General features: G+C 39.8%; 1 protein-coding gene across 3 annotated transcripts; it reads left to right on the forward strand.

The window, feature by feature from the left end:
- Positions 1-203: 203 nt before the first annotated feature.
- DNAAF4 (dynein axonemal assembly factor 4) lies at positions 204-26,458 on the forward strand. Of its 3 annotated transcripts, none has more exons than XM_045582294.1 (9): positions 207-633; positions 1,445-1,592; positions 6,503-6,636; positions 12,134-12,362; positions 16,332-16,477; positions 18,168-18,277; positions 24,047-24,200; positions 25,220-25,325; positions 25,975-26,458. In XM_045582294.1, the coding sequence occupies exons 1-9, from the start codon at positions 511-513 to the stop codon at positions 26,043-26,045; spliced, it is 1,221 nt and encodes a 406-aa protein (XP_045438250.1). In that variant the 5' UTR covers positions 207-510; the 3' UTR covers positions 26,046-26,458. The 3 variants fall into 3 exon arrangements, with proteins under 3 accessions (XP_036297123.1, XP_045438250.1, XP_036297112.1); XM_036441219.2 differs by having other exon boundaries at positions 213-633; positions 26,030-26,458; XM_036441230.2 differs by lacking the exon at positions 25,220-25,325 and having other exon boundaries at positions 204-633; positions 26,030-26,113.
- The last annotated feature ends 1,227 nt before the right edge of the window (positions 26,459-27,685 follow it).

The raw sequence follows: 27,685 nt of genomic DNA on the forward strand, positions 1-27,685 counted from the left end.
TGGCCTGGCAGTGGATAGGCTCTGAAGGACTCCAATCGTACAGGTAAGGTCCTCGGCCAGGAAACGTGCAAAAGAGGAACACCAAAGGGTGCTCCCTCTTACAGCCTCCATCACAACAAACCACACGCCAGAGCTGCAAAGGCGCCCTGCTTCCTGCGGGCCACGCTCTCCACCCGGTAAGACCCCGCCCTTTTAGTTCGCTTTCCGGCCAGAAGCTCTTTTCCTGCCGAAGCCGGTGTGGGCCTATGTCTTCGGAGACTCGCTCGGACTTCAGAGGAGTCGTGGGAAGTGGCCTAAGCAGGACTCCGTCAGGATGGACGCCCGGGCAGCCAGGAGGGGAGCGCTCCGGGGTCGCAGGGGCGCGCCCCGGGCCACGCTGGGAACTCGGGGAGCCTTGGCCCCGCCTGACCCGGAAGGGCTGGAGCGTGGTAACCCCGGCTTCCCTAGCAACCGAGCCTCAGTGCGCGTCCCGACCGGCCGCTGTGGCCTCTCGCTGGGCCCGCCTCCGGGATGCCCCTGCAGGTCAGCGATTACAGCTGGCAGCAGACGGAGTCCGCAGTCTTCCTCTCCGTGCCGCTCCGGGGCGTCTCCGTCAGGGACGCGGACGTGTTCTGCGCGGAAAACTACCTGAAGGTAGGAACGCGGGGGCGCCCGCCTCCGGCGCCAGGGGGTGCCCCGCGGCTCCGGGAGTGCGCCCCTGTGCGCGCGCATCCGGAGCGTCCGTGCACGTGGCCTCCCCAAAAGTTAGTGCCATTGAAGCCGGCAACGAAGGTATTCCATGCAGGTGGCACCAGATGCTATCAAATCAGAGTGTTTTTATGCACAGCTTCCCACATAAGCCGGGCGAATCTTCCGCGACCTGGAATAAATTTATAGCATTTATTTAAGAAATAACTGCGGCCGGGACCGGTTTGGCTCAATGGATAGAGCGTCGGCTTGGGGAATGAAGGGCCCCGGGTTCGATTCCGGTCAAGGGCATGTACCTTGGTTGCGGGCACATTCCCAGTAGGGGGTGTGCAAGAGGCAGCTGATCGATGACTCTCTCATCGATGTTACTAACTATCTCTCTCCCTTCCTCTCTGTATAAAAATAAATAAAATATATTAAAGAAAAAGAAAAAGAAATAACTGTGGCCGAAACCGGTTTGGCTCAATGGATAGAACGTCGGTTGACTGAAGGGTCCCGGGTTCGATTCAGGTCAGGGGCATGTACCTTGGTTGCGGGCACATCCCCAGTAGGGGGTGTGCAAGAGGCAGCTGATCGATGTTTCTGACTCTCTATTCCTCTCCCTTCCTTTCTGTAAAAAATCAATAAAATATGTGTGGGGTTTTTTTTTGGTTTTTTTTTTAAAGAAATGATTGTGGTCTCTATCACGCATTTCTTAACAGCTGTGTTCTTAATTTGTGGAACTGAATTAACTTTCGTTTCCTCCCCTTCTGAATAGGTCAACTTTGCTCCATTTTTATTTGAGGTGTTTCTCTACGCTCCCATAGATGATGAGAGCAGCCAGGCCAAGATTGGGAATGACACCATTGTTTTCACCTTACGTAAAAAAGAAGCCGTCATGTGGGAGGCCCTTTCTGTGTCAGGTGGTAAGTTCTTTATTAAAAGATGTTTTTATGTTTTATGCCTTTGAAAAAATTTGTCTTTTGAAACAATTATAGTGCTCTTCTAGAAAAAAGAAATAGGCACATGAGCATGATTCAAATGAAATAGTGCTTCAGCTGCCACTTAAATAACCTAAAAATGGAATGATTCAAAAGTTAGAGCACATTAATAATTACTCTTGCCCTGGCTGTTTTGCTCAGTGGTTAGAGCATTGGCCTGCAGACTGAAAGGTTCTGGTTAAGGGCAGTTACTCTGGTTGCAGGCTCAGCTGGGTCGTGGTGTGTGTGGGAAGCAACCAGTCCATGCATCTCTCATGAATAGATATTTCTCTCTCTGTATCTCTCCCCATCCCTTCCATTCTCGCTTAAAAAAAACAAAAAACACACACACACAACAAAAATCAATAAAAAAAATTCCCTCGGGTGAGGATTAACAACAAGATAATAATAATAATAATAACTCTTAAGCAGAAAATGTGGGCTTATAACCTTTATTGAGCACTTATTTTGTACTAGGAATTAACACATCTGCTAATCCTCATAACAACCTATCACTTGAGTATACCCCACTGCCTGCCTTTTGTATTTATTTATTTATTTATTTATTTATTTATTTTAAAATATGTTTTATTGATTTTTTTATAGAGAAGAGGGATAGAGAATTAGAAACATCGATGAGAGAGAAACATCCATCAGCTGCCTCCTGCACACTCCTTACTGGGGGATGTGCCCCCAACCAAGGTACATGCCCTTGACCGGAATCCAACCTGGGACCCTTCAGTCCACAGGCCGACACTCTATCCACTGAGCCAAACCGGTTAGGGCCTGCCTGCCTTTTTTTAAAGGTGAGGCTACTGTGGCACTGAGAGTTTAGTAATTGACAAAGGTCACTCATCTAGTAAGTGCTAGATTGAAATTGGAGCCTTAGCAGTTTGATTGTAGAATGGTGGCTCTCAACCCTGGTTATATAATTGAAATATCTTAGATCTTTTAAATAATACAGAGGTCTTAAACCTTAGGCCAATCAAACCAGTTTCAAGGAGTGGGCCCCAGTGTTGGTAGTTTATTAAAAAGCTTCAGGGATTATAATGTGTAAAATTACGATTCCTTATTCTCTCTACTCTTTGCTTAAAATGTATTTTTATTCATTTCAGAGAGGAAAGAAGAAGGAGAGAGATAGAAACATCAATGATGAGAGAGTCATTGATCAGCTGCCTTTCGCAGACCCCACATTGGGGATTGAGCCCACAATCCGAACATGTGCCCTGACCATGAATCAAACCCTGACCTGATTAATAGGTTGATGCTCAACCACTGAGCAATACCAGCTGGTCCTCTGTACTCTTAATCTTTACTCTTTTCTTCTGCCAAGATAGCTTTGTTGGTTGGCATTTGCCCTCTACTGCTTTAGCTCTGTCTTCTTCCTCCCTCTTCTGGTTTTTATGTTTTACAGTATTTTATATCTGCTGCCTGAAATTTCTCTTAATTCTTTGGTAGTGGGGAATATTAAGAATGGAGGGATTGCCCTACCCGATTTGGCTCAGTGATAGAGCACCGGTCTCCGGACTGCAGGGTCCTGGGTTCCATTCTGGTCAAGGGGGTTGCAGGCTCAATCCCCCACCCTGATTGGGTCACAAGTGGGAGGCAACCAATCTATATGTCTTTCTCACATCAGTGTTTCTCTCTCTGTCTCTCCCCTCTCCCTTCCACTCTCTCTAAAAATATCAATGGAAAAATATATTCTGGTGAGTATTAACAACAACAAAAAAAATGGAGAGTTTGCAATCATTCTTTATAGAAATACTTTATTGGTATCTTGCAGTAGAATTTAACTTTTTAATCTTCAGACTTAGAATGTACATGTTAATGTAGGTTACCATAGCTAGGTTACATTTGTGAGTCCCAGACTAACAGGATTTCTTTTAAAAAAAACAATAGCAAACAGATTCCTACTCTCGTGCCCCAGCCTTCCTCTGTGGTTCAGTAAACCTGAGGTGGGACCTGGAATATGTCATGAAATACACTCAGGCTGTTCCAGCTTTTTACCTAAGATTAAATGTAAATCCTTTCATTAATTTCAGTTCTTGTTGATAATCTTAATTTTGCCAGAACTGTCATCTACTATAATGGCTTATCCTACATAATAAAAGAGTAATATGCAAATTGATCATCACTCCAACACACAAGATGGCAGTCACAAGTTGGCCAGCAGGGGAGGGAAGTTGGGAGGGACCACAAGATGGCCTGCAAGGGAGGGCAGTTGGAGGGAGGGGGACCCAGGTCTGCAGGGGAGGGCAGGTGAGGGGGACCCAGGCCAGCAGGGGAGGACAGTTGGGGGGGACCAGGTCTACAGAAGAGGGCAGTTGTAAGGAACCAGACCTGCAGGGGAGGGCAGTTAGGGGTGACCAGGCTGGCAAGGGAGGGCAGTTAGGGGTGACTGGGCCAGCAGGGGAGGGCAGTTGGGGGTGACCAGGTGGCAGGGGAGGGTAATTAGGGGCAATTGGGCTGGCAGGGGAGCAGTTAGGCGTCGATCAGGCTGGCAGAGGAGTAGTTAGGGGGTGATCAGACTGGCAGGCAGAAGAGGTAGTGGAGGCAATCAGGCAAGCAGGCAGGTGAGCAGTTGGGAGCCAGCAATCCTGGATTGTGAGAGGGATGTCCAACTGTCTGTTTAGACCAGATCCCAGTAGAACCGGGCCTAAACGGGCAGTTGGACATCCCTCAAGGGGTCCCAGATTGGAGAGGGTGCAGGGTGGGCTGAGGGTCACCCCCAATCCCCATGCACGAATTTCATGACTGGGCCTCTAGTCTATACTAATAAAAGGTAACATGCTAATTAGACCAGGAGACCTTTAGGACAAAGCCATGGTGGTGGGGCCGAGGCAGAGGCGATTAGAGGCTAACAGGCCAGCGGGGGCATAGCGGGTGGGGAGGGGCAGTTGGGGGCGATCAGGCCAGTTGGGGGCGCAGTTAGGGGTGATCAGGCTGGAAGAGGGGGGCAGTTGGGATTGATCAGGCCAGCAGGCAGAGTGGTTAGGGGTGATCAGGCAGGTAGGCATGTGAGTGGTTAGGAGCTAGTGGTCCCAGATTGTGAAAAGGATGTCCGACTGCCGGTTTAGGCCCGATCCCTGAGTATAAACTAGCAGTTAGACAGCCAAGGCGCCTGGAGTTCCCAGCGTGGCCCCGGGCGCGCCCCTTCGACCCTGGCGCGCTCCCCTCCTGGCTGCCTGGGCGTCCATCCTGGCGGAGTCAGGGCACATGCCCGGATTGGGGGCTCAATCCCCAGTGTGGGGTGTGCAGGAGGCAGCTGATCAATGATTCTCTCATCCTTGATGTTTCTTTTTTTAATTTTTATTAAATTTCTTTATTGATTAAGGTATCACATATTTGTCCTCAATCCCCCATTCCAATCCCCCACCCCTCCCCACTCATGCCCCCTCCTCCCTATTATCCTTGACCACTGGTTAGGCTCATGTGTATGCACACAAGTCCTTTGGTTGATCTCTCCCTTTTTTTCCCACCCTCCCTTTGAGATCCAACAGTCTGACCCATGGCTCCCTATCTCTGGGTCTGTTCTTGTTCATCAGTCTATGTTGTTCACCATTTCTCCTAGATGAGTGTGATCATGTCCTACTGGAGATATACTTATAAAAATCCAAAATGAGACAAGCAATAATGGTTATGCTGAAAGGCATATGAATCACATCATTGATGTTTCTATCTCTCCCTCTTCATTCCTCTCTGGAATCAATAAAAATACATATTTTTTAAAAACATTATGAGGGGTCTATAAGGCTTTAACTATTCTGCTAAAAGATCTGTTGCACCAAAAATGTTAGGAACCGCCAAAACCGGTTTGGCTCGGTGGATAGAGCGTCGGCCTGCGGACTGAAGAATCCCAGGTTCGATTCCGGTCAGGGGCATGTATCTTGGTTGCGGGCACATCCCCAGTAGGGGGTGTGCAGGAGGCAGCTGGTTGATGATTCTCTCTTATTGATGTTTCTAGCTCTCTATCTCTCTCCCTTCCTCTCTGCAAAAAAATCAATAAAATATATTAAAAAAAAAAAAAAAGTTAGGAACCCCTGCCTAGGACCTGCTTCATCCCCACCCCTCCCTCTACTCTTCTCTCCCCCAGGTCACCCTCTCCCCTCAAGTTTCTTCCCCTGTTTTTTTTGCCCCTCCAAGTCTAGCTTCCTTTCCTGATCCCACTTCCCCTAAGGTAATTTACCCTCTCCCTAATGGACTGCAGCCTGTGTGTAAAACACATAAAAATAATTGTGAATGGTAAAATTCTATATATAACAAGTCATGTTACTTTATTATAATTTTTCCTAGGACTGGCTCTGAACTCATATGTATAAATTACCTTTTATGTTTATAAAGGTGATTGATCATATCAGATAGACACAACTCATTTTTTTCTATACCTCATATTGCTGATTTATTGCAATCAGGTTTATAAACAAATAACTTTCTCAACAGAGAGGAGGGTAAGTGTGTTTCTCCTCAACTTGTCTCCTCCCCACTATCTTTCCTTCTCCCTCTCTGATCCGCTCTCTTTCTGCTGTCCTTTCCCTCTTGTACCTCTCTGTTCTATCTCTCTCCCTCTCTGCCCTTCCTCATTTTCCCCTTTATTCCCCCCTCCGTTGTTCCTCCTCTCTTTCATTCATATTCTGCCCCACCCCCTCGTTCTGTAGTAATTTCTATACAGTTACTCACTTACCTTTTAATGTTAGCTTCTTGGCCAGTTTAATATTGAGAAACATTTTCATTTCTCCATGTGAAGTTGGGTCCAAAAAATATATCATCCCGAGTCATAATCTTAAGCAGTTCTCTCCTAAATACTAGTAAAACAAATTTATCATAATCCTAATTTAGTGATTTTCCTTCTGTTTTAGTTGACAAAGAGATGATGCAAAGAATAAGAGAAAAATCTATTTTAAAAGCACAAGAAAGAGCAAAAGAAGCTATAGAAGCAAAAGCTGCAACAAGGCGGGAAGATCAAAAATATGCACTAAATGTCATGATGAAGGTAAGTTGCAAGTAGGAAAGTCCTCCAATTAAAGAGATGATAATAGACATGTAAGGATAAGTAGTCCTAACCACTACACTTCCTCACCTCTTTGTTCATACATTGGTTATTGGACTTACTAATAACTAACTTAATAAGTTATCTACTGCTTACATGTGTTCCTGAAAATATTTATGAAAGTTGAATAATAATAGATTTACTTGTTTCGGTGAGAATTTTCTATTTCCAGGGGAGTCAGTAATGGAAAGGTTTTATGGTGTATTTTACCTCTTTCTTAATCTTGGAATAATGAACACAATAGTTTAACGCAAGAAAAACACTAAATATTGACAAATGAACATTTTTTTAACTGTTGAGGATTTCAAGTTAAAACTTCAATCAGCAATATTTTTTGAGGTATAACTCACCATACAATTCACCCATTTAAAGCTTACAACTCATTGGTTTTTAGTATGTTGAGAGTTGTGCAACCATCATCACAATCAATTCTGGAACATTTTCATCACCCCAAAAAGAATCCCAGCCTAGCCCGTTTGGCTTAGAGGCCAGAGAGTCCGCTGCGGACCTGGGTTCAATTCTGGTCAGGGCGTGTATCTCTGTTGCCGGCTCTATCATCCCCAGCCCTGGTTTGGGTGTGTGGGGGAGGCAACCAGTCAATGTCTCTGTATCTGTCTCTATCCCTCCCTTCCACTCTCTGGAAAAATTAATGGAAAAAATATCCTTGGGGGAGGATTAACATACATACATTACATAAGTATTTTTTAGTTACTTGCATAGACTTTAATTGTGGAATCAATCTAGTCTCCTTTGGATATATAGCTGCTGATGTCTATGCTAAGTTTTTAGTTCATGTTTTTTAGACTAGCTTCCTTAGAGGCTCTTCCCTGTGTCTGTGTAGCTTAATGGTTGGCTCATGATTTGAGCAGAGGTGGTAAAGGCGCCACCCTTTGCCAATTGATGTATGTGTAGGTTTGAGAATACTTTCAAAGTTGGAGCCAGTTCTCATGACTCCTTGGCTTCATTTTATGGCAGTTTTCCTCAGGTCTTCCCATAAATACATAGCTTTCTGGTTAGCCAGTGTTGTATGGTGAGTTTATCACTTTTTTTTTTTTTTTTTTTTTTTTTACAGCTCTCTCATTTATATGATCTCTATGTGAATTTTCTGTCTAGTCAGGCACTTACCCTAACCGGGAGCACAAACTCAGACCTCAACTGCAAATTTTTCTTGTTTATTCATTCCCAACCAAATCTACTGCTTTTATCCACCAAAGCCGCAGGGTTTGGCTGCCCCACCCTGAAGTGGGTCCATCCTTTTTGCCAACAAAGCTTCTATTTTTTCTTATTTTTTATTGTTGTTGTTGCTAACTTCATGTTGGTAACTTCCAGTCTTGTTATTCTAGCTGGAAGTTGGTGGCTGAGAGCAACCTCGGGCAAGAAAGCACAGTCTCCCACTGTTCTTAGCTGTAACTTGGGCAGTTTTTCCAAAACAAACACTTCTCAATTTGCAGGCTGTCTTTGGTTAATTTCCAGTGACTTGAAATGGTTGTTTTTGATAGATTTTTCCAGTTTTATACTTGACTAGAGGCCTGGTGCACGAAATTCTTACACTCGGGGAGATCCCTCAGCCTGGCCTGTGCCCTCTTGCAGTCCAGGAGCCCTTGGGGGATGTCCTAAGCTGGCAGTCGGACATCATTAGTGCTGCCACAGAGGTGGGAACGGCTCCCGCCACCGCCACTGTACTTACCAGCTGTGAGCCTGGCTTCTGGCTAAGTGGTGCTCCCCCTGTAGGAGCACACTGACAGCTCCTGCACTGAGCGTCTGCCCCCTGGTGGTCAGTGTGCATTATAGCAACCTGTTGTTCCACCGTTTGGTCTATTTGCATATTAGCCTTTTATTATATAGGATATTTGTAGGTGGGAACTGCCAGCCTCTTCATGCCTCTATAAAACTGGAAGATTTTGTTTTGCCTATGAATTTTACATTTATTTATCAGAAGTCTAAGAAGTCCTCTTGGTATTTTGAATAGATTTATATTAATTTTAGAAATTGATTTGTCATTAACATATTTACAATAATGAGATTTCTCTCCAGGGACATACCATTTATCTCCATTTCTTCAACTTACTTTATATCCCCAGCAGAATTATTTAACAAAAGTGAGACTTGTTCATCTATACATATCCAAAATGTCCCCTCTGGTGTTTGACCAGGAGACCAGGAGACCAGGAGTTCAGTCACTCGTTATGATGTGCAATGACCAGGGGGCAGCGCAGAACATGTCGGGCGACCAGCAGTGGCAGTGGCCAAGTGCTAAGGGAGCAAGGGAAGGAGGAGGCAGGGAGGCAGGGGGGAAACATGTGGTGGCAACATGTGGGCAGGCAGTGAGGGAAGGAGAAGGCAGGGAGGCGAGAATCTGATCAGCCCTGATTGCTGACTAGTCCTAGGGACCTTACCCATGTATGAATTTTGTACATTGGGCCTCTAGTATTTCATAAAGCTTATTTTTAGCCTTTTAAAAGTTTTTCTGGCAGTTACTAATGAATGATTTTCCACCGTATTTTTCTAATCGCTTATTGCCAGTTTGTAAGTAAGTTAATTTGTTTTTATGAGTTTGTATGAGTTGATCTTGAAAGTGAATGCCTTGCTGAACTTACTCTTTGGTTGCAATAGTTTGTCAGTTTGTTATTTTGGTTCTTTTAGGTATTCTGTCATATTATTTGCAACTAATGACATTCTATCTCCTTATAATCCATATTTATGTTTCTTATTTTAAAAATTCCTCTAGGAAAATAGGAAAATAGTAGGCATACTGGCCTTAGTGACTTTGCTAGTAGTACTTCCAGTGCTTCTCCATGAAATTGGACATTGTATGGGTCCTTTTAGCAAGCTAATTTTTTTCTGTTGTTTCAGGTATCAACTAATATTTTTGCCATGTACTAGGTCATGTTGTTTTTTCCCTTTAGATTTTTCATTATTATATATAAGAAACACCCTATTTGATCAAGAAGTATTATTTAATACTTTCCTCAGATTAGTGTGCTATTTTATTTATGAATTTTTGCATATAGCTTATAAGTAACATCTATAATAATAAAAGCATAATATGCAAATCAATCAAATGGCTGAACAGCGGAAAGACCATCTGGACGACCTCCTGGTTGAAGCCAGGGCTGCAAAGGCCAAGGCAGCCACTGGGATTGCAGCTGCTGGCCTTCGAAGGCCTAGTCTTGCACAAATTCCATGCATCAGGCCTCTAGTTGATTTATAAAGAATATTGCCTTGATAAACCATTCATTCTAAATGAAAAGAAATACAAACTTTCTCTTCAGGAATTACTCATCCATCTGCTATTAGTTAAAGTTGCTGTCTGTAGTAAAGTTAATATCACATACTTATGGCATCTTTTTTTGAGCAATACAAAGAACTTAAAATTCAATTTCTTCCTGTGTGATGACTGTTTTTCTAGCCTTCTGGGTTTTTCTGTTACTAAACATTCCTCCGTTTATGGTATATTCCCCATATTACTTTGTTTTTAAAGAAGAGAACTTCAAGGATTGTTTAACATCTATCTGTCTTTCTTTGTTTCTCTTTGATGTAGATAGTCTCTCTTTTCCTTTTATCATAGCTTATGGTATTACCTTCCTCAGGTTTTTCTCTTATTTCTAGATTCTTCTGTCACGTGCTCTGTGAAGCTTTTCTTGGTCCTTCCTCTTCCCCTTGACTCCATCAAGACTTATACTATTTTTTTGTCTTTAAGTTAGCTTATTACAAATTTGTATATATATATATATATATATATATATATATATATATATATATATACACACACACACACACACACACACACACACACACATCCCTTAACTACATATTGGCTACAATAACAGAACATTCCCGTTTCTTTTGATTATAAGAATAGTCTCTTTTTGGTAATTAAGACTGTCTTAGCAGTTTTTAAAACTTCAACATTCACTTCACTTACAGGTATTATGAAGAGTGAGAGTGTCCTGACTTTCTCCTTCTTCCCTGTGTTGGGGAAGAGAGGGAGGGAAGGAAGAAAGGCAAACGTATCATTAAACTGGGTGAAGTTGTCATCTTCTCCTTTTAGGTGGTGGCTGCCTCTGGCTAACGCTGACTGCTCATCATCCCTGTTGTCAGGCACTAAAAGCTGGCTCATTGCTACATGCAGATTCTTCCCAGCCCAGCCTACTGGCAGCTCTTTGAATGCGCAGTAATTAGCATCTTTTGTGCTTAGTTTAGGCCTGAGGTGCAATTCTGGGACTCCAGGAAACTCCTGTTCAGTAATCTGTGACATCTATTTTAAAGTCAGTGCTACACAGTTCAGTAGAAAAATAGGCAGTCTTCCAAAAGAGGGCACGGTATTAAATCATGCAGATGTTACAGAGCACTTCAGAATAGCTTTCAAACGGATATGTTAATTCTCTATCAGCTTGTCATTCTTTTGCTTTGCAAGATGTATTATCTAAATTTAAATGTAAATTAATGAAACACATAAAATTAAAAATAACTTTTTTTGGTCTTTTTTTATCAACTTTCACCCAAGGATATATTTTCCATTGCCTTTTTTTAAATGAAAAGAGTGGAAGGGAGAGAGGAAGAGGGAAAGGGAGAAATAGAGAGATGCATTGATGTTAGAGAAACACATCAATCAGTTGCTTCTCACATGTGTCCCAAACTGGAGATCTGAACCTGCAACCCAGGTATTATATGTGCCCTTGACCAGGAATCGAACCAAAGACCCTTTGATATTTGGGTCAGTGCTCTAACCACTGACCTATTAAGTTATTTAATAGTTTCAATACTTCAAACATTGTATTTAAAATATTTTTGAACTCTAGTAATCAGTTTTCACTGTACTTTCAAGGTAACTGATGCTAATGTGCTAGTCATCTAGATCAATGAAGTAAAGCACTAAGAATTTGAGACACTTGTTTAAAATCTCACAACTAATAGTTTTCCTTGAACTTGTTTTCCCCCCAATATTTGTTTATGACCACACCGGCCAGGGTTACTCTAGTCACATTTTATACATACTCAGTTAACAACACGTGGTAGCAGCTACTGACTTGGATTGCACAGAACTTTACCATCATCGAAAAAAGTTTTGTCAGACACAGCTTCTCTAGAGGAGAGAGGTATGAAATTTTATTCTCCAGAGGAGAAAGATGGGAATATTTTTATTTATTATTTATTTATTGTAATCCTCATCTGAGGGCATGTTTTTATTTATTTTAGAGAGAGAAAGGTATATAGAGAGAAATATCTATGTAAGACAGAAACAACAATTGGTTGCCCCTTATCTGTGCCCCAACCGGGAATCGACCTGCAACCTGGGCGTGTGCCCGGACTGGGAGTTGAAACTGAGACCCTTCTTTCTTTCTTTCTCCCTCTCCCTTCCTCTCTCTAAATTCAATAAAAACATATCCGTGGGTGAGGGTTTAAAAAAAAAAAGTTTTGGTAATTGTAATTTTTACAGATTGAAGATGAAGAGAGGAAAAAAATAGAACAAATAAAAGAAAATGAACGAATAAAAGCAACTAGAGAACTGGAAGCCTGGAAAAAACAACAAAGAAAAGCTGAAGAACAAAAAAGAACTCAAAGAGAAGATAAGTTACATCAACAAGAAAAGCAAATAGAAGAGGGAAAGAAATTAAAACATAAAAGTTTTCCTAGAAATTCGACAACTAGAAATCTTGCCACAAAAGGTACAATGATTACTTTAATAATTTTTTTGGAAAGTGAGTCCCGGTCCTGAAGTATATAGGTTTTTGTTGTTGTTGTTGTAATCAATTTACAATATTAGTTTGTTATTTTGGCATATTAGGATAGTATTGCAAAAAAAAAATTAAGGTGAAATTTATTTTTTTATTTTAGAAAGTAGTGACTTTTTAAAAAATGAGCAAGGATTCAGTGTTCGTTTTGCTTGTGTGCTTTCTTTTGAAATTTATGTAGGTATTGTTAAATATGTATTTAATTCAAATCCAAAAAAGTCTTGGAGTGGCCTGGTTGGTGTAACTTAGTGGTTGAGCTACAACCCATAGTACAAGAGGTCACAGTTTGATTCCTGGTCAGGGAACATGCTTGGGTTGTGGGCTCCATCCTCAGTGTGGGGCATGCAGGAGGCAGCCGATCACTTATTCTCTCTCATCTTTGATGTTCTTATAGTATCTGTATCCCTCTCCCTTCCTCTCTGAAATCAATAATATATATATATTTTTTTAGAATTTTTTTTTAAATTACTGGATTGAACTGTCAGTGCCAGGAACATTCATTTATTCCTTCAGAGATAATAAACTAGGAATATTGTTAAAAGACTTTTTCCTCTCATGACTCAAGAAGATGCATACTACTAAGCAAACTTAATATCAAGCAAACAAGAGTTCTTCTGGACTTGGATCCTGATGTGTTAAAAAATAGTTAAAAGAACATATTTCTTTATTGAAAGCTAAGAGGTTGATTTTATTTCATCTTAGAATATTAAACTTTATTTTGTATATATTTAGCAAATGGAACATTTTGTAGTAAAATCACTAATGTAATTATCCTATTTAATAAAAACCCAGTATGCAAATTATCCCCTTGGGCAGTCGTTCACCCAAGAAACTGGGAGTTTGACCACTTGCTATGAGGTGCATTGACCACCAGGGGGTGGCGCAGAACATGGCAGGCTTTGGAGACATGCTGCGACCTCTCGTTGGCTCCCTGGGGCAGGGGTGGCGAGGAAGGAGGAGCAGTGAGAATGCGGTGTATCCGTCAAGCTCACTCTCACTCCCTCTGATGCCCTCCCCCGGGCACCAGGGCTCTGTGCCGGGGAAGCCCCCGTTTCGAGTGCCTGCCCCGCACCCGCGCAGCCTCTTCTGGGTGAGCCCAGCCCCAGCCACCGGGACCACAGGGGCCAGTCCAGGAGAGAGCACACCGCCCACCTGGCTTCCATGTGGCGCTGCGGGGCAGCCCGGAGGCCCATGCTGTGCCCCAGCCTTCAGCATGTGTGGCACTGTGACTCAGAAGGAGGGGGGCACCAATTTTGTGCACTGGGCCTCTAGTATTACCGTATTTTTTGGACCATAAGATGCACCAGACCATAAGACGCACCAGTTTTTAGAGAAGGGAAATGAAGAAAAAAAGATTCTGAAACAAATAGTGTCCTAAAATATTTTATGTGCATTAAAACCCAACATCACAGTCATAAACACATGTAATCAACCCTGTAAAGTAAACAGCAGCATTTAGAACCATTTTAGAGTCGGGCAAGCACACAGAGACCACACAGAGCCGGGCAAGTAAAAAAACTTTTTTTTAAAGTATATGTGTAGGCTATATTTGGACCATAAGATGCAGGGACGTTTTCCCCCCACTTCTGGGGGGAAAAAAGTGCGTCTTATGGTCCGAAAAATACGGTAATTAACATTGGTGATCACTCTATGCCAGGTTTCTTATTGGATGTATCACTCAGTCTTCACAACAATACTTTGTGATAAGTGCTGCTATTCTTATTTTAGAGGAAATGTTCAGAAAGGATAAATACCTCATAAGTAAGCCTGTATGATTTGAACACAAATCTATCTACATCTGAAACCTATGTTCTTTCTACTCAGTTATATGTCTATAACCTAACTATAACCTCTACTTTAACAGTGAGAGCTAGCATATTGAAAAGTTCTTTGGAGTGAGTATTAAGCAATAATCATTATTGATTTTATTGTGGTTTAATATTTACATGCAAGTTAACTTCCACAATATCTCCTTCTTTAATGACATTTCAACAAAATATGCCAACTAGAGTATATGAAAACATTTTCTTCCATATTTTAAATACTGATAAATAAACTGGATGTTTTCAAGTACTATTGGAACCCGCCCTAGCCAGTTTGGCTCAGTGGATAGAGCATTGGCCTGGTCAAGGGCACATACCTTGGTGCAGGCTCCTTCCCTCCTTGGGCCCTGGTTGGGGCGCATTCAGGAGGCAACCAATCGATGTGTTTCTCTAAATTTACTAATATTTTATAAGTGACTTTATGTTTATCTTCATATTGAGATTCACATACATTTTAAAAATGTTTCCTTGTTGCCTGGTCAGCATAGCTCAGTGGTTGAGCATTGACCTATGAACCAGGAAGTAGTGATTCAATTCTCAGTCAGGGCACCTGTGGGGGTTGCAGGCTCTATCCCCAGTGGGGCCATGCAGAAGGTGGCTGATCAGTGATTCTCTTTCATAATTAATGATTCTGTGTCTTTCTCCCTCTCCCTTCTTTCTGAAATCAATAAGAACATATTTTAAAAATGTTTACTTATTGAATTTTAGAGAGAAAGAGGAATGGAGAAGGAGAGAGAGAAACATCAATTTGTTGTTCCACTTACTTATGCATTCATTGGTTGCTTCTTGTATGTGCCCTGACCAGGGATTGAACCCGCAACCTTTGAGTATCAGGATGATGCTCTAACCCAGTATTTACCAAACTTTTGACATATGTGTACCCCTTCTATAATTTTCGTAACGCTGAGTACCCCTCGTATTCATGAGAATGTAGAATTAGGCGCAGCTAAGCATGGTGCAGTGCATATCCCCACCAAACTCCGGTGCAACGCGTACCCCCACCAAGCTCTTCCCGTACCCCTGGAGGTATGCGTAGCACACTTTGGGAAACACTGCAACCAATTGAACTACCCCACCGGGGTAGATTCACTTTTATTTTTTTCTTTCTCATACTGTCTTTATCCAGATTTTATAGCAAGTTATCCTATAAACTATGGAACTTTTTTCTTTTTCTATTCCTTGAAACAATTTAGTTACATATGAAATATATGTCGTTTGAAGATTTAGTAAAACGATTTCTAACACTGTCTAGGTATGGATTATTTATGGAATTACATTTAATTTCTTTATAATGATCAGTTATTTAGATTTTCTGTGTTGTTTTTTTTCAAGTCAATGTTGGTAATATTTTTCTAGGAAATTATGCATATTATCTTTTCAAATTTATTGGCATAAAGTTTCTCTTATTTGCTTATCTATTCTGTCTATACTGATATCATTTCTAAAACTATTTTATTTTTACTTGGTCAACTATTGCAACATTTTGCAAATTTTTGTAGTCTGTTAAAAAAAAGTAATTTTTGGTTTTGTTAACCCTTCCTATTGTTTCTTTTTTTCTCTGTTTCCTTAATTCCTGTGTTTGCTTTTATTTTGTCTTTTTTTTTTTTTGCTTTTATTTTTATTCTTCTTTTGGAGTTTTGTCTGTTCTTTGTCCAACTTGTTTTAATTAAGTTTTTTTTTAAAATATTTTAATACATGCATTTGAAATTATTTTTTCTTTTTATTAAACACATTTTAATAAAGGAAGAGAGAGAGAGAAACATCAGCGATGAAAGAGAATCATTGATAGGCTGCCACCTGCATGAGCCCCACTGGAGATCAAGCCCACAACCTGGGCATGTGCTCCGACCAGGAACCGAACTGTGACCTCCTGGTTCCTAGGTCGAAACAACCACAGAGCTATGCTGGCCAGGCTAGCTGCCATACTTTCAATGATGGATTTTTACATTCCTTCTTGTAAGAAGTATCTTTGGTTTATTTGCGTAGGATTTTAGAAGTAGCTTTGATGGGTAATTTATTTAAAAATCATTTTGACTATTAACTAGAAAATGAGAACTAAATAACTAATACTGTTTTGAAGGGAGGAACTCAGAAAACATATTTTCTGAGAAGTTAAAGGAAGACAGTATTCCTGCTCCTCGCTCTACAGGCAGTATTCAAGTCAACTTCACCCCTCGAGTGTTCCCAACTGCTCTCCGGGAATCAAGAGTAGCAGAAGAAGAGGAGGTAGGTATACTTGCTGTTAGTACAACACAGTGAAAATTCTTTATTTTTTATTTCATCTGTTCAAAACCACTAGTGTGTCTGAAATTCGTAAGTATTTATCAAACTAAAGCCATTACTTCATGAATGTATTTTAGTATTTCCTCATGAGAAAAATATATTTTGCAGGATTATTTTCTTGGCTTTAGAATGTTAACGAGAGAACACTGATTTAATATGCAGCAGTCTAGCTTATTCCAAGAGATAAACTATTGCATGCGCCATTTATTTTATTAAATACATCATTTTCTAGAATAAATTTCTAAAGTTTAGATCAATATATGTTGTGGTAAGAATAGATTTGGAAATTTATTAATATGTTATATTACAATTAATTATTAATGTCAGGTTTTCTAATGTTTGATGCTTTGGAATTAATATCTTTCATTCATTTATAAGTTCCTGAGCTTTAAGATTTTAAATATTGTATCTTTAGTTATATAAGCACTAACAACTGCATTTCTTTATGGTAAGAAAGGGGTGAACTTTCTCAATTGAAAAGTTGTGTAAATAGCTAGGTGGCTCAGTTAGTTGAAGCATCATCCCGCACACCAAAAGTTTGTGGTTTGATTTTCCTGGTCAGGGCACATGCCATGGTTGTGTGTTTGATCCCTGGTGGAGCACATAAGGAAGGCAGCCACTTGATGTTTCTCTCTCACATCAATGTTTCTCTTTCTCTCTCACTCTTTTTTCCTCTTTTTAGAACTAAAATCAATAGGCATGTCCTCAGGTGAGGATGGAGGAGGAAAATAATTTGTGTAAATAATTGAAGATACTTAAGGCATAACAATTTATAAGTATTATTTTTCTTTTTATTAAACAATGTATTACTTTTATATTTTATGGTCATTTTATTTTGTGTTGTAAAATATTATTATAATTATAATTTTTTTCAATATTGAAAAATAATAACAAGAAAAGTAAAATAACACAAACTTCCAAATTTGGATGAAATTTGGACTAGAAATTTTTATATACTTAATCTTAACCAGCTAGTTAACTTTTTTTAATGCATAAAAATTAAAAATCACCTTCAAGTACTGTGTCAGTCTGCTCTGGCTGCTATAATAAAATACCATAGACTGGGTGTGGCTTAGACAATAGGCATTTCATTCTGGAGGTTATAGTTATGGAGGCTGGGAAGTACAAGATCAGGGTGCAGGGGTTGGGTGGTGGAGAGGAAGAACATGGGCTCTGGTCTCTTCCTCTTCTATAAGGACACTAATCCTATCATTTGGGTTCTACCCTCATTACCCTCAATGGCTTCACCTCCAGATATCACATTGGTGGTTATGACTTCAACATATGAATTTGGGAGGACACATTCACTCCATAAAAAATAGTATTTCTGTTTATTCTTTTTTTTTAAATCCTCACCAAAGGATAGTTTTTTGTTTTTTTTTATGGGCTTTTAGACAGAGTGGAAGAGAGAGGGAAAGACAAGATGAAATATCTATGTGAGAGAAATATATCAATTGGTTGTCTCCGTCACAAGCCCAGGCCGGGAGAAGCCTGCAACTGAGGTACGTGCCCTTGACCAGAATTGAACCTAGGACCCTTTGGACACTGTATCACTGAGCCAAACTGCCTAGGGCTACTATTTCTGTTTTTTTGTAGGAAGGTGGAAAATCTAAAGACTTTATTCTCATTTCAGTGGCTACATAAACAAGCAGAGGCAAGAAGAACAATGAATACTGATATTCCTGAACTTAGTGATTTAAAAGAAGAAGAAAAGAACCCAGAATGGTTGAAGGATAAAGGAAAGTAAGTTTGGACTCTGGCCATGAGATTTAAAGTAAATTTATGTAACCAATAGTTTTTCTCACATTTCCCAGATATCTTGACATATATGTTTGTGTGTGTAGCTGTTAGGGAGAGATAATGCAAATAAACAAATTAGGTAGGCAGGACATCCATATTAAAAGGTCAGATCAGCCTGGCTGGTTGAGCATTGACCTATGAAGCAGTTGGTCACAGTTAGATTCCTGGTCAGGAAACATGCGCAGGTTGCTGGCTCAGTCAATGATTCTTTCTCATCATTGATATTTCTCTCTCTTTCTCTCTCTCTCTCCCCCTTCCTCTCTGAAATAAATTTTAAAAATATATAAAAAAAGGGTCAGATCATATAATAAGTAAGGTTTTTATTTTTATTTTTTAAATATTTTAATGTTATAGAAATGAAAAATATCACATCTTTTATATTTTCTAATATCCCCTTTTCAATCACATTTTATATAAGTTCTACCTAATATTTCACTTAAAAACTTGTTTCTTAAAAATTAGAGCTTCTTTGATTATTCATATCCATATTTTAAAAGGTTTGCAAATTATCTTATAGATTGTAATTTTGTATTCAGGCAATCCTTTTCCCATTTACATATATGAGACTCTACATGTGAACATTTTTATACAATTATCAAAAACAGTGAGTTCTGGTACATTCTGAGTGGCAATTTGAATTCATATTTTAAAGTAATTGTAGATATTATTTAATATATCTTACATACTTTTGTATTTCCTATTGCTGCCATAACAAACTTAGTGGCTGAAACAATACTAATTTATTATCTTATCAGGTTTTTTTCAAGTTTCTCTTTAAAAATTTTTTTTGTTGTTTATTGATTTGAGAGAGAGAGGAAGGGAGAGAGAAACATCTCTTTGTCATTCCATTTATCCATTCACTCATTGGTTGATTCTTATATGTGCCCTGACTGAGGCAGCCATGACTGATAGATTGTAATTACTTTACTGTTTTTATGTTTTTGTGCCATTTTGCCTTACAGTCTTCAATTATGTAGAAAAAGAAAGAGAAGCAAAATAAGAGGACAAGAAGAGAGTTAAAAATTAGAAGTGATGGAAGAAAACTTAGTAACTAATGACATCCAGAGAAACAGAGCAAAGTACAGTTAATCATAATGCCAAGTGCAAGCAGATCAAAGGAAATGTGAGAATTGTTAGAAGTGTATCCTCTCCAGCAATGTAATGCAGTACAGAAGACAGAAACAGTCAGAGTAGAACTGATTCAGAAGCAATGTGTTGAATTTAAGCCAAAGGATGAAATACCTTCCTCTCCAGAGGCTGTGTTTTATGGTAGCCTTCTTTACTATCTAATAAAGAGGGAATATGCTAATTGACTGTCCCACCCTCAAAGATGGAGATACTCTCAGCCACAAGATGGCAGTGCTCAGACCCCCCAGCCCCACCAGGGTGACAGGCATGTGGCAAGGCCAGGCCTGCCTGCCTGCCTCTGGAGTCCACTTGCCCCCTCAGCCCCCCAGCTGCCCAGGGTCACCCGAGGTTCAGGTAACCAGGGCCAACCAAGGCTTGTGCTGCCAGCAGTGGCAGCAGCAGAGGTGTGATAGGGGCATCACCTTCCCCTGATTGCCAGGTCGCCTCCTGCCCCCGAGGGCTCCCGGATTGAGGGACCCCCGCCTCTAGTGCATGAATTTTCATGCACTGGGCCTCTAGTATTTACATAAGCAAAAATAGCCCAGCTTGTCCTTACAGTGCTGTCCTTTTAGAAAGGGTAAGGTGGGCATGTCTTTCAGACGTGCAATAGCTTGAGGAAACTCTTTAGGGCAGCGGTCGCTAAACGATGATCCGCAGACCACTGGTGATCCATGAGGTCAGAAAGTTTGGCGACCGCTGCTTTGGGGATTATATGTACTCAAAAATGATCTTGTAGAAAAAGCCACATAGTGTTTTCATTTTCTTTGCCTAGCCTTTCGTTGCTGTGTCCTAGCTTTAAATGTCAAATCTATCTTTCAGCAAAATACATAATCTTAATTTTATTTGTTCACGTAAGCTTTTTACCTCTTCCAGTTAACATGACGTGCCAAGAAGCTTTTTACTCAGAACATCTCACATAAAACAGAGTCTAGGTGCTCTTATTTAGCTATGACATTATTTACAGCCTTATGTGACTTAGAGTCTAAATGACTTTAATTGCTATCCTTCCAGACACTTGTAATCATACCAGGTAGATGGACCATTGTTCTGTCCCACTGACATAATTCTGTGAGTGATTTTTATCGTAAGGTTTTTTTAATTAACCCTGTCTTAACCCCAAGCTTCAAGTCTTCCTCCCCCCCCCCCCCCCACAATAGAATCCCATCTGCACAACTCCCCCTCTACAGCAAATTCCAGTGTTAGATAGGAGAGAACCAAGGGCATAGAATCAAGGAATAATTCTATAATTTAGCATTCAGCATTGTGGTACTGTTGCTGCATAAGGTCGCCTACCCTAATTCTCGTGTCTGAATTTTCTTTTTATTCTCTTGGCCATGTGCCAGATTTTGTATCCTCACTGATACGCCTGTCCTCTTTAAAGTGAGGCTCTGCTTTGCTTTCTCTCTTGCCACCCAGGCTAATTCTGCTTCTGAACCCCCACTTTGTATGTAGCAGCCTCCTATTTGCTGACAGACTAAACTAGTACCAACTTGTCTGAATTTTCTGTATGATTGCAGTTTCCGAATTTTCTGAATATGGATTTTATCTTCCTGTCTGGATGTCCTTTTAATTTATGTTGGGCTTTTAAGAAATTAAACTCATTGAGGTATCATTGGTTAATAATATAATGTTATAGTATTATTGTAATGTAATACTACTATAACATTATAATTTAACATCTGTATACTCTATTGTGTGCTCACCACCCAGTCTGGTTTCCCTCACGTTGTAGTTTTTGATGCTGATTGTCTACTACCTGCTACTGTCTTCTCCCAGCACAGCATTCAGTTCTACTTGCCAAATTGAATTTCTTTGTAATACTTTGGTTTGGGTCCATGCCTTGGCAAGACAGTAACAGTCTAATGGATGCTGGCAGAAGATAGGAGACTCATGTGTCAAAGACAAAGGACTTTATTGTTTGAGGCATGGCAAGCAGCATGAGCTTCATTCACGTTGGTTCCTTTTGCCTTTCAAGACTCACAGGCCATTGCAGAGGTGGGGCTGGGCGGATGCTATACATATTGTAGGTTAGCACTACAGCGGAGAAGGAAAAGCACAGTTTTCTATAAGATTGTAAGCAAATCTGTCTAACCTTTGCCTTGCAGGGAGGTATTGTCTATATCTTACTGAGCAACAAATTTGCTCTTTGCCCCAGAAGGAGGCACTATCTTTGTTTTTCAAGGTTGTGCGCTATACAAAGACTAATAGTCCCAAACAGAATCTGTCGGTGGATCTGACACAAGACATGCAGGAGACTCACAGAGAACTGCCTCCCAACAGCCCTCAGACCTGCCTACATTTTTAGTACAGATCCGCCAGATATACCGTGCTTTGCTGCATTTTAAAAGCTCTGTTTGTTTATGATATTTATGCTGCTACCTTTTGCCTGACGGAAAGTTTAGATTTCATATTCTAAGGTGACTTCTTTGATGTAATTATTATTCTGTTCAGTTGCTTGTTTATATGGGTCTTACAGCCCATAATATTGTGTTGCAGTGCACCTATTATGGCCTGACTTGTCATTTTGTTTTTATGCAATATCCTCTTCCTCCTCCTCCCCTGAGTGCTAAATTGCAGTGGTTGATGTGCCTAAGGCACATCTGTCAGTTTTAGGAGCTCTTGAGATACCCAAGTGTATTTTATTCCCAAACAAGATTTTGAAGGAGACAAGGATTTTCAAAGTTCTCTGAGGGACAAGTGGGTGCTACAGTTCCCAATGCCCACAAAGCAAAGCTAATTTGTCTACTGTTGGAATGTGTTGCTCCCTGCCCCTATTCCAGTTTGTAAGCCCCACTGCTTCTGATTTCTCTTTTTTCCTTTTGTTACTTCCCTCCACTTTGCTTCTTTCTTAGCACTCCTGCTCTTGTTGCTTCTGCCACACTCAGCTGTTGTACAGAATGTTTGACACTTTGGGCCATTGCCAGTTAGAATGTATGTTTCTAAAAATTAGAGGAGTTTGCAATTGTCCGTGTCTCTTGAGTACAATAAGCACTCAATATGTATTATATGAATGAGTGCTTTTGCATAATTCTTTTCATTAGCATTGCCTTATTTGGGGCTTCTAGGTAGACTTGATGGTAATTAGCTTCTCTGTTTATGTATCTATTATTTTTTAAAATAAATTTTATTGATTTTAGAACGGGAGGGAGAGGGAGAGAGAGATAGAAACATCAATGATGAGAATCATTGATCGGCAGGCTCCTGCACGCCACCTCCTGGGGATCAAGCCTGGAATCTGGGCATGTGCCCTGACGGAGAATCGAACTGTGACCTCCTGATTCATAGATCGACGCTCAACTGCTGAGCCACGCTGGCTGGGCATTAGCTTCTCTGTTTAAATTTGGTATTCAAGGAATATTTTAGAAGAGGTTTAATTTTTTTTCCCTCTTGAAATTCAGACCATTTTTGGTTATTTAAAGTAGTATTGAACTTTAAAAAGTATAGCCCTGCCGGGCTGGTGTGGCTCAGTGGTAGAGCATTGACCTGTGTATCAGGAGATCACAGTTCGATTCCTGGTCAGGGTACATGCCTGGTTGCAGGTTCAGTCTCCAGTAGGGGGGTGCAGGAGGTAGCAGATGAATGATTCTCTCTCATCATTGGTGTTTCTTTCTCTCTCTCCCTCTTCCTATCTGAAATCAATTAAAAAAAAAAAGTAAAAATAACGAATCATGTTTTTAAAAAATAAGAATGTAGCCCCAGCTGGTGTGGCTCAGTTGGTTGAGAGTCAACCTATGCACCAAAAGGTTGCTGGTTTGATTCCAGATCAGTGCATATGCCCTGGTTTTGGGCTCAGTCCCAATTAGGGAGTGTGCAGGAGGCAGCCAATTGATGTTTCTCTCTCATTGATGGTTCTATCTTTCTATCCCTCTCCCTTCCTCTCTCTAAAATCAATATATATATATTTTTATTATTATATTATTTTTATTTTATTATTATTATTTTTTAAAAAGCTCAGCCATAATTTGGGCTGTGTGCTTTCTTCATTTGTATCCAGGAGGAGGAATTTATCCAATTTTTCATTTTCTAATTTGAAAACAAAGTTACAGGCTTCATTCTTTATATATATATATATTTTATTGATTTCAGAGAGGAAGGAAGAGGAAGAGAGAGATAGAAACATAAATGATAACAGGGAATCATTGATTGGATGCTTCCTGCATGCCCCACACTGGGGATTGAGTCCACAACCCAGGCACATGCCCTTGACTGGAATCAAACCTAAGGACCTTTCGGTCTGTCCGCAGGCTGACACTCTATCCACTGAGCTAAACTGGGTAGGGCGGCAAGCTTTATTCTGAATAGGCCAGGTTAGATCATAAGACCATTCCTGAGTCAATCATTGTAGCAAGGAGGATGGAAACGTGTGTGTGAACTTAAACTACTTATAGCTACCCTTGGAGTAGGGGTGCGGTCATGCTGATTACATCCTGATGTATGTGGAGTCAGTATAGCCTATAACCCCCATTATACAGGGAATAGAAAAGGAGGTAAGCCATCCCCTTTGCCAAATATCATTAGATATTATTTCTGTGTTTCTGTTTCAATATTATATTGTTTACTTTTATTTTGTTTTTGTCTCATTAGCAAATTGTTTGCAACAGAAAACTATTTGGCAGCAATTAATGCATACAACTTAGCCATAAGACTAAATAATAAGATTCCACTATTGTATCTGAATCGGGCTGCTTGCCACCTAAAATTAAAAAACTTGCACAAGGCCATCGAAGATTCTTCTAAGGTATATATATTTATCCACATATGATACTTTAAAATTGTTATACTCCTATTTATTGGTGTGAATGATGACCTTAGCTTTCATGTGTCAAATTTAAATAATGGAGAATTATTTAAATAATAAAGGATTTTAACAATCATTTTGCATAGTATGTCTCTTTTTCTGGAAAAAATTTTTTTTTTTGCATGGACAAGTTTCCTGAGTCTTCAAGTTAAATTAGAAATCCCCTATAAATTGCTCTGATCTATCAGTTGAAATTCACATGGAAATGAGTAAATTGCTGGCAGTTAGTGCTCACCCTTTTTATTATTAAAATTTTGGACACACAATACAAGATGGAAGGAAGAACACCTGGCATCACTGCCACTGGGACATTAAAGCCTATGTCAATAATTTTCACATTTTCAGAGAAACTTAGTATATCCTTATTTTCATGACTGATATTATGTCATTATCTTAAACTGCTAGTTTTTTTCTTGTTTTTCATATCAAAGTAACTTGTTTTCAGGGGAAATCAATGCAAAATCTCTTATGTGGGTCCTTGAAATTGAGGATATGGAGGAAACGACTAAGTCCTCATACTCTGATCTCATTAAGCTACTGAATATCTGACAATATTTCAAATCTATTTTTCCTTTTACTAGAACAATTTGTATATAAACAAATACTTATTGAATAAATGAATAACTGAATCATTTAATTTGAATATAAAGAGCCAAAAATGCTATTTTATCATTCTTGCTAGTAAAGAGAAAGCTTTAGAGGTTTCAGATGGCAAACCAAATTAAAATTTTGGAGAAGAGGAGGTATGAGTATCATATAGGAACAATTGAACAATTCCTTAAATTGCTCAACATAAATATATGTATAATATTTAATAAATTCCTATGGTAGCTAAGCCAACAGTTTAGGTGGGTGAGAGTTTGAGGCTTGTTTTTAAAGTTAAAGTTTTTACCATATTTTTGTTCAGATTTGAATTAGAAAGTTACGTTTTTCCCTTATTATTATTCTTACTTTGTAAGGCACTGGAATTATTGACACCACCTGTTCCAGACAATGCTAATGCAAGAATGAAGGCACATGTACGACGTGGAACAGCATTCTGTCAACTAGAATTGTATGTAGAAGGTAAGAAAATGAAAGAAATATTTCAAGTTTCAAATTATACTCTGGAAAAAATGTTATTGGGTTTATTTATGACTGTTTAGGACTCATTGTTTTATATTTTTATCACTTAATTTAATCTTTGTAACATATCTGACAAAAAATTATTTTAAAATATTGTTTAAAAGATTCTTGTATGGCCAAGACTGGTTTGGCTCAGTGGATAGAGCATCGGCCTGCGGAGTGAAAGGTCCCGGGTCGATTCCGGTCAAGGGCATGTACATTGGTTGCAGGCACATCCCCAGTAGGGGGTGTGCAAGAGGCAGCTGGGCGATGTTTCTCTCTCATTGATGTTTCTAGCTCTCTATCCCTCTCCCTTCCTCTCTGTAAAATATCAATAAAATATATTTAGCCGAAGCTGGTTTGGCTCAGTGGATAGAGCATCGGCCTGCGGACTGAAGGGTCCCGGGTTCGATTCCGGTCAGGGGCATGTGCCTTGGTTGCGGGCGCGTCCCCAGTAGGGGGTGTGCAAGAGGCAGCTGAGCGAGGATTCTCTCTCATCGATGTTTCTAACTATCTATCCCTCTCTCTTACTCTCTGTAAAAAATCAATAAAATATATTTAAAAAATAAATAAATAAAATATATTAAATATATATATATATATAATCTAGATAATACAAGTATTAATGAAATATTTTCTTGGTCATTATTACTATATAAATATAGGCCTACAGGATTATGAAGCTGCACTTAAGATTGATCCATCCAACAAAATTGTACAAAATGATGCTGAGAAGATTCGGAATATAATTCAAGGAACAGAAGTAAAATCTTAATGACTACTGGAAGCAACTAGGTACTATAATGGGTTTGGTTTAAAATTTTTTCAAAATATTATAACTGGAGGCATTGGGAACATTATGGGTAATTGTGCAGAATCACTTTATTTTAGTGCTCTAGTTCTGTTGGAAGGAAAATATTGTAAGTCTATAGAAAATAATATGTTTGAGAGTTATGGTTTCTGATTAACTAAATCAAAATAATCTATTTCAATTCTTTATCTCTTTATATTAATATATAATTTAATTACATATTTTTGTTACTGAATTCAGCTTGCCCTTATAACCAATAAAATATATGTTGGTGTGATGATTACCAGGACACTTACTGATTCATTTTTAACAAGGTAGAAATTTAAAATTAGAGATTATGTTTATAAGCATTTTGTCTGTATTAAATATGCTATTTAATTGTCTGAATGGTTGACCTTGGTATTGGTATTTCCAAGTGCACAGGACCTTTTTTATTTTTCTTATACTCACCTGAGGATATTTTCTGATTTTAGAGAGTGGAAGGAATAGGGAAAGACAGAGAGAAACATTAGTGTGACAGACACACATTGATTAGTTGCCTCCTGCATGCCCCTGACCAGGGCCAGGGGCCTGCAGTCGAGGAATGTGTCCTTGACCAGAATTGAACCAGGGGCCACTGAGTCCGCAGTCTGACATCCTATCCACTGAGCCAAACCAGCTAGGGCTCTTTTTTTTTTTTTCTTTTCTTTCTTTAATGTCTATACCACCTGTTGTTTGAGGTTGGGTCAGTCCAACCAAGTAAAACAGCTACTTGGAAAATTTTATTTTCATATGCAAACACTGTCTGGTAAAGATACATTTTCTAGTATCTTCAAGTACCCCAGGAAAAAGAAGAGCAAAACGTAAAATGTTAAGTTAGAATGTTGTGTTATTGGCAGATGTATGTGGTAAATCAAATCATAAAGTTGCTTGGCAAACATGGAATGGGAACAAAGGAGAATTAGTTTGATGAGTGGAATGTTTCATGGCATCATGGATCCAACTCTACGCAACAGGCTTCTTTCCTATAAAGAGCCTCCACATCTCGAAATACTTAGACTTATCACAATTGGATGCAAAAAAACAAACAAACAACAACAAAAAAAATCCACCAACAATGGACTTGGCACTTGTCTAAGACTTTGGCAACTTTGAGAATTCCAAGTGCTAGGCGCTTACGTAGGGGTGGAGAAACTTTTCTTTAGCCTCGTGGTTCTTTCGGCTGGTCTAAAGATCAAGTAGACGTGAGACAGATTACCAAGAGAAAAGGAGGCCTTGGGGACAGGTTCACGGGATTTGTCTGGGACGAACTGCTGCAGCTCATTGCTGTCCTGGTCCCTTGAGTTTAAGAGATGCATGTCTCTTAAGGAAGTAGAAGGGGAGGCCTGGGTGTGCTCCTGGGAGGGAGAGCATGTGGGACCTTCGTTTTGAAGGGTTTTAAAGGCTGAGCATTTAGGGGAGGTCTTATGGGAGGATCTCAATAAAACATTCATTAAAATGAGGTTTATTCTCTTAACTTCATTTGTCCTTG

This window comes from Pipistrellus kuhlii, unplaced genomic scaffold (assembly GCF_014108245.1).
Source record: "Pipistrellus kuhlii isolate mPipKuh1 unplaced genomic scaffold, mPipKuh1.p scaffold_m20_p_1, whole genome shotgun sequence".
NCBI classification, from domain to species: domain Eukaryota; kingdom Metazoa; phylum Chordata; class Mammalia; order Chiroptera; family Vespertilionidae; genus Pipistrellus; species Pipistrellus kuhlii.

Excerpts from the sequence above, each read along its gene's own strand:
- DNAAF4 (XM_036441219.2), top strand. The coding sequence starts at position 511 with ATGCCCCTGCAGGTCAGCGATTACAGCTGGCAGCAGACGGAGTCCGCA. Across the intron at positions 634-1,444 it reads GCGCGGAAAACTACCTGAAG|GTCAACTTTGCTCCATTTTT; the intron begins GTAGGAACGCGG and ends CCTTCTGAATAG. Across the intron at positions 18,278-24,046 it reads TGGTTGAAGGATAAAGGAAA|CAAATTGTTTGCAACAGAAA; the intron begins GTAAGTTTGGAC and ends TTGTCTCATTAG.